The 11,824-nt window shown below is 44.2% G+C and overlaps 1 protein-coding gene across 1 annotated transcript in view; it reads left to right on the forward strand.

The window, feature by feature from the left end:
* Positions 1–1,905: 1,905 nt before the first annotated feature.
* LOC308433784 (unconventional myosin-X-like) overlaps positions 1,906–11,824 on the forward strand; it is a gene marked incomplete at its 3' end in the record, with an annotated part of 109,614 nt that continues 99,695 nt past the window's right edge. The window contains exon 1 of the mRNA XM_080933883.1: positions 1,906–2,290. Coding sequence (XP_080790009.1) covers positions 2,270–2,290 — 21 coding nt within the window. The 5' untranslated portion in view covers positions 1,906–2,269. The remainder of the gene's footprint in view (positions 2,291–11,824) is intronic.

Genomic DNA, 11,824 nt, shown 5'->3' on the forward strand with positions numbered 1-11,824 from the left:
CCCTCTGTCACCAAGCCTTGTGTTAACATAGCACATCTGTTTTAGCTGATGTGCTAGGCTTGACTTGGATGGTGACTTCTGAATGGCCAGATGCCAAGGCTGCCCAACGTGTCTGGAGCAGGACTGATGCTGGGAACCAGTTCACACCCACACAAGCCAACCAGCTCCCCCAATCATTTTTCTTGCAGAGATGTGTGTAGATTAATGCCACAATGGCTTAATTATTCAGCTGCCCTGTCTGAACACAGCTGGTGGCACTCTGGTCCTGTTGGGAATTGTTAACGTTGAAGAAACCAGTCTCGTAGCATAGCACATGTAATCATTAACTCGTTTATACCTTGGTTCTCCCCGCCCCAGTGGTGAGAGGGGAGTAAGGATACCAGCCCTAACGAAATGCTCCGAGATTCAATAATGCTTAAATTTCCAAATAAAGATGACAAGATGGTTCATGTGTTCAGCCATTTCATTCAATCTGAGCACAATACCCTTCCTCCACAAGCTTCGACTCTCCCAACTGCACGTGAATAGAACATCAAGAAAAAGCCATAGTAAATGACTGACCTCACAACATCTGGAATAAACCTAAGAAGCGGGTCCCTAACCAGGCCGGGTGCAGCTTGGATAGTGAGGGCTGTATCATTTCCCAGAAAGACTCCCCTGGGAAGTATTTTTCTTAAGCTGCTGGCAGTTGACAAATCCCTTAAAGAGAACTTCTCAAATCAGTTTATTGTTGTTCCCAAAGTGCCAGTTAACAACCCGCTGCTGGACCAGCTGTGACTCCTGAGTGAGTCTGACTATACACCCAGCCAGTCGGTTCAAAGGGTTCATAGAGCCAGTACTTGGATAGTCTGGTCTTGCTAAACTGCTACAGAAGGAAACTCCTGTGCTGTTTGGAGTTCTTTCTGCACTGGGCCAAGCACCACCTTTGGAGGGCCATCTGGACTCCTGTTAAGAAAACAGACAGGAATTCCAGTCTGTGCTACAGGATCCCCCAGATTCCTGGCCACAATAAAGCTGGAGGAGTTGCCTCGGTGAGATCCAGGACTGACTCCTGATGAACGAGAGCTTTTACCCATCTCCCTTCCATCTGCTCGGTTTCCTTTACGTCCAGAAAAAAGAGGTTAGTTTTAAGGTGCTATAGGACACATCCCCTTCCCACGTACAAAACATTTCCCTGCGGCTATCACAAAATCGACTTGGAGCAGAGAAACTCGACACGGAAAAGCAGCTTCCAAAAGCTCAGGTTTCTCTGTTTTCCGCTTCCTGTCCAGGGATCGCACAAAGGTAGAGGCGCGCTGATGAGATCCACGTGGAGCAGGTTCCTGGGTTGTCTAACATTCACCGCCGTGGGGTCCCTCTTCAGTCCCGCGTATCTATTTACTCTCTATGGCCAGGGGGATGAGTCAAGTCATCTAATGGAGCCTAGGCAGGTGACGAGAAGTGCAGAAGTGCACGAAGAATCTCACGGGTCCAGGGATTCAGAGTGGATCTAAATAGTAGCTGGGAGCCCGCGCGCCCGCCGCACTCAGGGACAGCGGAGGGCAGGATCCTAGGGGCGGGGCCGCGCATCCGGTGGGCGTGGTCAGAGTGGTAGTTGGGAGAAGGCGCGGCATGTAGGAAGCCCGTGCAGGCTGTAGGCGGGGCTACAGTGGGCGTAACCAGGAGTCGAGTAGGCGGGGTCTGGGTTTAGTTGAGAGCAGGCGCTCAGTTTCCGCAGGTTGGAGGAGCTCCCGGGGCCGGGCCGAGTGCGGAGGAGGCGTGGCTATGGGTGGGGGCGTGGCTTGAGGGCGGGGCGGACGGAGCACTGGGGTAAGCGAGACCCAGGAGCTGGAGAGAGCCGGCCGCGCCTGGGGCCGGAGTGCTCACCGACCTTGTCTTGCTGGTGATTCGCATTTCCCCCCACCCACCCCCGCTGGGACCGAGCGCCCCCGGCGGAGCTTCAGAAGGAGGCAGGCGTGTCGCCAGCCCCTGGCCGCCCTCCCCCAGCCCGGGAAGAATGTGCCACCAGCTGTTCTCCGCCCGGGAGCACTTCGCCCAGAAGTGAGGAACTTGGAGGAAGGAGAGACAAAGGCTGCGGTTGGGACGGAGGAGGTCCGAGACGCGGACAAAAGGTGCGGAGGAGCAGCAGCGACCGGGGGATGGCAGCGCGGCAGCTCCGCGGGCTGGAGTCGCCCCGAGGCGCACCGTGACACGCGTGGCTCCCCGGGATCTGCCGCTGCGCTGACTTCCGCAACTGGAGCGGTGCCGGGAAGGTGCGGGCGCCGGAACAATGGACAGCTTCTTTCCCGAGGTGAGTGGCGGGGAGGACCTGGCTGCGACCAGGACCGGGACCGGCACACCGAGCGCGCCCCGGCGCCTGCGCGTCCCAGGAGGGGGAAAACTCTGTGGGAGTCTCCTGAAACCCCACTCCCTCTGCCGGCCCCGACTCTCGGATGAGTAAGCCTAGGCAGGTTTGAGTTTGTCCTGCGCTCGCATGTCCCCGGGCGTGGGTGGCTCGCTGACACTCCGCGCCAGGTGAGTCCCGGGGCGCCGGGCGGGGCAGAGCTGGCTGCGGGCAGGATGGCCCGGGTGCAGGAAACGCGGTAAAAGGCAGCGGGGACGTGCCTTGCTCCAAGAAAGGTCTGGGACTTCCTTTGCCAAACGTGCGGGCTTCCTGTGGCTTCCAGAGGAGCCGGCCGGCTGGCTCCAGTCAGTCATTGCCCTGCCTCACTGGGCCTTCAAGTCTGGGGTCCCGACTTTACCAGCACCGCTCAGGTCGGGATTGCGGATAATTCCAGAGCGCGAGACCCAATGATCCTGTTTTTTTATTTTTTTAACGCCGTTTTCTCGGCAGATCTAGAATTCAAGTTTAAATAAAATTCGTTTTGGGCAAACAATGGTTATTTTAGAAGATGAAACCGATGCCCGCTTTAGGGTCTTTGAGGGCGGGACACCACAGTTAACTTGAGACGGGACTTGAAAGTTTCCTTTTCCCCCTGGGATGGAGAGCCGCTCTGGTTTCTTGGCACCGATTCCTTTCTTAGTTGTGTTTATTTAATAAATTCTGTTTAAGTTTTGAGGTTTGAAGTGGCTCAGAGTAAACTAAGCTGACTTGGGGGAGGCTGATGAGAGTTTTGCCGAAAGTCAGGGTGATGTTTTGTGAATCCAGGACAGTCTTGGAATCTTCCAGCAAATCAGAATGGTGAGAGTTTGCCACCGCTTTAGCTAACTTGCTTTGTCGGAGTTAATTGGCTATAGTGTTTCAAGGTCTGACGTTCACTTACTGTATTCTCAGACAGTTATAATGGCTATAGTGATGTAGTGTATAATGGTCGAATTGATTTTTTACCAAAGTGTTTCTCGCTGTCACCCTGAAAGGCATCCTGAAAAGAAATTAACCATCCATCACTTAGGAGAAGAGAAATATACAGAAAATAGAGAGGCCTTAGCATTTTCCAGTTCCTGGGCTTTTGTTTCATACCTGTAGGAAGGAAGACAGCAGGACTTTTGAGTTGGTATAGAAAAAATAAATTGCTGCTAGGCTAGGTTTTTAGTTGCTTTTATCTATAAGATAAATGAGGTTTCGTCTCTAGGGAAAATAGCTTTGACTTGGTGAGCTTTTAGAAAAATTGTGTGTAGCTGCTGGGCGACAAGGCTCCCTAAGCTTGAAGTAGGTCTCCCCTTGGGTAGAATTCTGCCCCCTAGCGTGAGTGGTGGAAACTTCATTATAAAATGCCATAGCAGTTCCTGGATCTTAAGTAATCCCAAGAACTCCTTTTTACCTTGGTTCTCTGTGAGGAGATCTCTGTGATCAGAACACTGAAGTTGTCTTTACTGGTTGCCTATTTTCTTTTTCCTATTTCTAGTGAAGAATCTTAACCCAAAGATTAGTAAGTTACTAGCCCAAGGTTGAAGGATGTATTATATATCTCTCTTTATATATACATATATAGATATGATATGTATATATATATACACATACATATATGTGTGTATACATATATATGTATGTATATGTATATATATTTTGCTGGCATGTTTATATTATCATCATGATTCCTACTGTTTGTTATCAAAGTGATTTCTCGTCAGCTTTCAGCATTCTATACCCTACACAGAACGGCAGGGCAGGTGACAAAGCTAAACAATGGTGTAGTGACTGGAGACACTGTCCCGACATAGACCCCTTTACCTTAATATCATAGACCACCATTTTGCTAATTGTCCTGTGAAGGTATCCTTTATCCTGTTAGACTAGAAGGCACGGGGAATACGTAATGTCCAAGGGCAGCTGCCTTATAGGCCTTCCTTCACACTGAGTGGTGCTCTGCTCTTAACGTTTCTCTGTGATTTAGAGATAATGACCTGTTGCTTGTTAGCCAACAATTTAAAGCTCATGCTAGCAACTAAAGAAAATGAATTAACTGAGTGAGGCCTTACATGTGTGAGGCAGATAACAAGGAAGTAGGAAACACTTGGGACTCCCTGTGGCTGTTGCATAGACCTGGACCAGGGCTTTACAAATTGAACACCTTTGACATTGGGGTCCAGGTACCACTTTGCTGGTGGGGCTGTCCACGCCCATAGCGCAGAGAGAGCGGCGTCTCTGACCTTTACTCACTCAGTTCATGTAACCTTCCTCTCGACTTTCAACACCCTCAGAATGCGTGCAGATGTTCCTGAAGGCACGACAGCCACAAACCAACTCCCCGAGAGAAGCTGTTGCCTCATGGTCCCGATTCCAGTGCGTGCTTCTTGTCTGCACTTGCCTGGTTTAACTGGGATCAGGCATCCTGTTAGGGGCCAGTGGCCAGGGAAGCTTGCAAGGCTTGTGCCAATGAGCTGACACTGCTTCCTTCAAAATTTGCTCCAGGATTGGCGAAAGGGAGCGTGCCAAACTCCCCAGTCAGGCTTCGGTTTCTTCATGGCCTTCATTAAGTTTTTATGACTTCTCTCCAGTTAATTGTGTGTGCTCGCTCATAGGAAAGCTTGTGTTTGCAGCATTTCTTGTGATGTTATTAAAAAGTTGACTTCAGGCAGAAACCAGGTTTAAGTATGTCTGTAACTAAAAGCAGTTATGTACAATAAAACACACACACACACACACACACACACATGCACACACACACAGAGTAAGTAACAGAGGTTCAGCTGCAAAAGAACAATACTGTTGTGCAAAATCGTTGAGGTTTTAAGTGGGCTCTGTGTTCCTGTCCCCAGAGCCAGAGGCCTGTGGTTGTGTCTGGAATACAGTGGGGCGCCACACATTTCCAAAGAGCTCAGCTCTGTTTTTTATTTTAGGCATAGGTGTGGCGAGTTGGCTGTACAAGTACAGGACCTTGTGGGGATTAACAACCACATAAATGGATACATTGATTTTCGTAATAAATATATGGAGGTCACATACACATAAATATCAATGTTTCAGGAGACAGCTTACTAGTGAATGTATGGTAGATAAGCCTATTTCTTATAGTCTGGTTCAGTCTGGCTTGGAAGAAATTTAACCCTAATGATGCTCAAAAGGGGGCTGTGGGTGTAGTTTAGTGGTAAAGGTCTGGAGTTTGAGATTCAACACCACACACAAACATACACACAGACACACCACACAAACATACAAACAAAACACATACACACTATACATAGATATACAAACACATATAAAACTCCTTACACACATACATACCACACACATTTATGCACACATATGTACATACACATACATATACACCATACATACAAACACATACATATACATCATATACACAAACACATACACCACACATATACAAACACAGACATACACACCACACACACAAAAGACACACAAACATACACACTATGCATTGATATACAAGCACACACATACATGCCACACACAGGCCATACACACCACACATACACACACACACATATATACCATATACACAAACATATACATCACACACAAACATATATACCACATGTATACAAACAGACATACACATCACACACAAACACACACACACACACACACACACACACTCACTCACTCACTCACTCACTCCTGCTTAGCTTGGAAAGGCACCATGGCTTTACTTGTTACCTGGAGTTATTGAGCAAGCATCTTAAGCTAGATGTAGAGCCCTCAAGCTCCTTTCTCCCTCCTCTCTGACTAGTGTATTCTTTGCGCATGGGAGAGTGCCGGTGACAAGGAACTGGAGACACTGATATTTTCTGTCATCTGCTCCACGCCTCGTGTGTTCCCAATATGTGAAGGAGGGGTGCTAAGGACCTCTGCATCCCACCAACTCTTGAGAGCTATCAGAGCTATCAGGTCTTTTGATAACATTAGCTGGGTCCTCTCTGCCTTGTTTCACAATGAGGTTATAGTCTCTGGCCTGGTCTGAATAGTCCATAAGAATTCCCCTTGTCAACCCAACCCCAGGACAGCAAAGCTGGAGGAACAGCTGCAAGCAGACAGTTGTTCTAACCCAGACTACTGAGCTCCTGACTAGGGGAGGCCAAGAAAGCCTGCCTCTCCCATAGCGCAGGGCCTGATGTTCTAGCTGTACATCTCAAAATCAGGCAGAAACCCCGTCTGTGGCAGGCCTGCATCGTTTAGCCAGAGTGGTGGAGAGACAGGGCTGTGTTTGCCTTTCCAGCTCTAACCTCATTAAGTGGCGTCACTTTCGAGCACTCAAACCTTGAACTTGCTCGTCTGCTCTTGTGGTTCTTGTGATTAGTAGGGTTGATGCGTTTCAAAAGTTTTTGGCTTCAGATTGATATTTTCATGTTAAGAATTTGCGAGGGAGTCCGGAGAGCAAGCCCCCGGTGAGGAGGTCTGTGTGCGGCTTGGTTCTGTTTCCCTGCCTTCGAGCACCGTGCAAAGGGGAGTGAGAGCTTTTCGTCTTCAGCATCTGTCCACCCTCCGCCTGCTGTCTGTGGGAGCAAAGCCATCTGTGGCAGAAGCAAATTCCTTCCTGAGTCCACAGGCCCTCAGATCCACAGGAGAGATAGGCTCCAGTCAGAGACAACAAGATCACCTATAATGACAGATAACAATCTGTCAAGAAAGTGAAAGACCCTAAGCAATAGAAACCAAGTCAACCTGACAACATCAAAACCCAGATCTCCCACCACAGCAAGAAGTGGATTGCCAAACACTCCAGAGAAATAAGACTTAGACTTAAAATCATACTTGATGATGATGATGATGGAGATCTTGGAGAAGCACATAAATAACTTTCTTAAATAATTTCAGGAGAACCAAGAGAAATCATTCAAAGAACTACAAGAAAACAAAACCAAACAGATAAAAAAATGAAAACGGAAATAGAAAAAAAAATAAAGAAAACAAAAAAAGAGAAACCCTGGAGATGAAAAACCAAAAAGGGAAATCAAGAATCACAGATGCAAACATCAACAACAGACTAGAAGAGATAGAAGACAGGATCTCAGGGACTGAAGACAACATAGAAAACATAGACAAAACAGTTAGAGAATATGCAAAAACCAAAAAGCTCCTAACAAAAACTGTCCAGGAGATCCAGATTCAATAAGAAGAGCAAACCTAAGGATAATAGGTACAGAAGAGGGAAAAGAATATCAACTAAAAGGCACAGTAAATATCCTCAACAAAATCATAGAAGAAAAATTTCCTGACCTTAAGAACGAAATGACCATGAACATACAGGAAGCTTACAGTACTCCAAATGAATTGGATCAGAAAAGAAACTCTTCCCAACACAAAATAGTCAAAACACCAACTGTTCAAAACAAAGAAAGAATACTAAAAGCTGTAAGGGAAAAAAGACAAGTAATATATAAAGGTAAACCAATCAGAATTACACAAGACTTCTCAACAGAGAGTATCCAAATTAACAAAATCAGAAATGAAAGGGGAGACATAACAAGAGAAACTGAGGAAATTCAAGAAATCATCAGATTCTACTACAAAAGCCTATATTCAACAAAACTGAAAAATCTGGAGTAAATGGAAAAATTTCTAGAGGGATACCAGATACCAAACTTAAGTGAGGAACAAATAAACCATCTGAACAGACTCATAACATCTAAAGAAATAGAAGCAGTCATAAAAAGCTTCCCAACCAAAAAAAGCCGAGGACCAGGTGGGTTTAGTGGAGAATTCTATCAGACTATTGTAGAAGACCTAATACCTATATTCTACAAACTAATCCAAAAATAGAAACAGAAGGAACACTACCCAACTCATTCTTTGAAGCCACAATTATGCTCATACCTAAACAACATAAAGACACTCCAAAGAAAGAAAACTTTAGACCAATTTCTCTCATGAACATCGATGCAAAACTACCCAATACAATTCTTGCAAACTGAACCCAAGAACACAAAGCAATCATCCACCATGACCAAGTATTCTTTATCCCAGAGATGCAAGAATGGTTCACTATACAGAAATCCATCAACATAATCCACCATATAACCAAACTCAAAAAAAAAAAAAAACAAAACAAACAAACAAACAAAAAAAAAAAACACATGATCCTCTCACTAGATGCTGAGAAAGCATTTGACAGAATTTTACAACCATTCATGATAAAAGTCTTGGGATGATGAGGAATCCCAGGCTCATACCTAAACATAGTAAAAGCAATATACAACAAACTAGTAGCCAGCATCAACGAAAATGTTGAGAATCTTGAAGTAATCCCATTAAAATCAGGGACTAGACAAGGCTGCCTACTGTCCCCTAATTATCCAATATAGGACTGGAAGTTCTGGCCAGAGCAATTAGACAACAAAAAGAAATGAAAGGATTCACATTGGGAAGGAAGAAGTCAAAATATAACTTTTGCAGATGATATGATAGAATATTTAGGTGACCCAAAAATTCCACCAGAGAACTTTTAAAACTAATAACCTCAGTAAGGTGGCTGGCTATTAACCTAAACAAATCAAATGCCTTCTTCTATGCAATGGATAAACATGCTGAGAAAGAAATTAGGGAATCTACACCTTTCATAATAGTCACAAAGACATTAAAAATACCTTGGGGTGACATGATCAAGCAAGTGAAGGATCTGTATGACAAGAATATGATGACTCTGAAGAAGGAAATTGAAGAAGGTCTCAGAAGATGGAAAGTTCTCCCATGCTTAGTGATTGAAAAGGATCAACATTGTAAGAATGGCCATCTTGCCAAAAGTAATTTACAGATTCAATGCACTACTCATCAAAATTTCAACTCAATTATTCATAGAGTTGGAAAAAGCAATTTGCATATTCTTCTGGAATAACAAAAACTTAGAATAGTAAAATCTATTCTAAAGAATAAAAACACTTCTGGGGGACTCAGCATCCTTGATCTCAAACTATATTACAGAGCAATTGTGATTGAAACTGGATGATATTTGTACAGAGATAGGCAGGTAGATCATTGGAACAGAATTGAGGACTCAGAAATGAACCTACACACATATGTTTACCTTTGATCTTTGACAAAGGAGCTAAAAACGTTCAATAGAAAGAAAGATAGCCTCTTCAACAAATGGTGCTGGTTAAACTGGCTGTCAGCATGCAGAAGAATGCAAATCAATACTTTCCTATCTCCTTGTACAAAGCCCAAGTCCCAGTAGATCAAAGACCTCTACATAAAACCAGGTACACTGAAACTAATAGAAAAGAAAGTGGGGAAGAGCTTAAAACCCATAGGCAGAGGCGAAAAATTCCTAAACAGAATACCAACAGCTTATGCTCTAAGATCAAGAATCAACAAATGGGACCTCATGAAAGTACAAAGCTTCTGTAAGTCTAAGGACACTGTTAAGAAAATAAAATGGCAACCTACAGATTGGGAAAGGATATTTACCAATACTATATCTGATAGAGGGCTAGTATCCAATATATACAAAGAACTAAGAAAGCTAGAATATAGAGGATTAAATAATCCTATTTAAAAATGGGGTATAAAGGTAAACAAAGAATTGTCAGCTGAGGAACATTGAATAGCTAAGAAGCATCTAAAGAAATGGTCAATATCCTTAATCATCAGGGAACTGCAAATCAAAAAACCCCAGAGATTTCACCTCACACCAGTTAGAATGGCTAAGAAAAAAACGCAGGTGACAGCAGATGCTGACAAGAATGTGGAGAAAGAGGAACACTCCTCCACTGTTGGTGGGATTGCAAGCTGGTACTACCACTCTGGAAATCAGTCTGGTGGTTCCTCAGAAAATTGAACATAGTACTATCTGAAAACCCAGCTATTATACTCCTGGGCATATACCCCAAAGACGCTCCAACATGTAACAAGGACATATGCTCTACCATGTTTATAGCAGCCTTATTTATAATAGGCAGAAGCTGGAAAGAACCCAAATGCCCATCAACAGATGAATGGATACAGAAAATGTGGTACATTTACACAATAGAATACTGCTCAGCTATTAGAAACAATGACTTCATGAAATTTGTAGGCAAATGGGTGGAACTAGAGATTATCATCCTGAGTGAGGTAACCCAGTCACAAAAGAACACACAAGGTTTGCACTCACTGTTAAGCAGATAGTAGACCTCAAAGCTCTGAATATCCAATACCCAAGAAACAATTCACAGTCATTATGAAGCTCAAAAGGAAAGAAGGCCAAGATGGTGATGCCTCAGTCCTTCTTAGAAAAGAGAACAAAACTCTCATGGGAGGAAATGCAATGTCTAATAGAGGAACAGTGATTGAAGATAAGATCATTCAAAGCCGCCTCACCTGGGGATCCACCCCATATGCAGTCACCAAATCCAAGCACTAGAGCTGATCCCAAAAAGTACTGACCAGCAGAAAACAGACAGAAATTCCCCCTCAACGACTATGCTAGAGTCATATAGATACAGCTGAGTATGCTTTCAGCTAACCATTGGTCTGAACTCAGGGATCCCAATGACTTTGCTAAAGAGAGAATATAAGGAGATGAAAGAGGTTTCAACCTCATGGGAAGATAACAACATTATCAACCATCCAAAACATCCAAAACTCTCATGGAGTAAAACACCAACCTATTGATCCAGTTGAATATGTAGCTGAAGACAGCAGTGTCTGGCATCAATATACGAAGAGGCTTTTCTTCCAGAGAGGGCACATTGCTGCAATGCAGGGGAATGACAAGTCAATGGGGTGGAGAGGGAGAACAGGAAGGAGTGCACCTTTGTGAAAGCAAGTGGAGGGGGAGAGTGGATGTGAGTGGGGTGGGGTAAAGGGTAACATGTCAAATGTAAATACAGAGTATCTAATAAAAAAAGAGAGAAAAAGGAGAGTAGCTAAATACTCAAAGAGTAGCCAGTGTTTGGAGAAGGAGCTAATGTCTCTTTCTTCTCCCAGATTTATACTAGGATAAAGCACAAGAAATCCTCTGGCTGACAGCAGCTTCATCTAGGACATTCTCACCTGGTGGATGTGTTTTAAACAAGTCTCTCTGCTCAGCTTTTCTGCTTCTCAGAGATCCTCACATCTTTAAGAATGAATGTTGATTGATGTAAATGTTGGAGACAGGTCCTTTATTTATTCAGTGAAAGATCTCTAAAGGACCAGGGACAGTCTTTAGCTCAGACTTGAGGAATGTTTAGAGAGAAAACATCTTCCCCAGAAACACCCTAACAGTAGTTACAATGGTGGATATGTTTCTTTGTGTTCTTTCAATAATACTAAAGATTGATTCTTACCCTTTAAAAATAACTTTTAATTGTCACTTCGGCCATTAGAGAGCTTCTGGTTTCTGCCTAAGAACTGCACATCAGATATTTACTTCTCTTCTATTTTATTATAAATATAACTTTGAAGGTAGGCACATGCTTCAAATGTGCTTTTGATTACTTGACACTCCATAAAAGCAAG

Source organism: Micromys minutus (assembly GCF_963924665.1).
Source record: "Micromys minutus genome assembly, chromosome: 20".
Classification (NCBI taxonomy): Eukaryota; Metazoa; Chordata; class Mammalia; order Rodentia; family Muridae; genus Micromys; species Micromys minutus.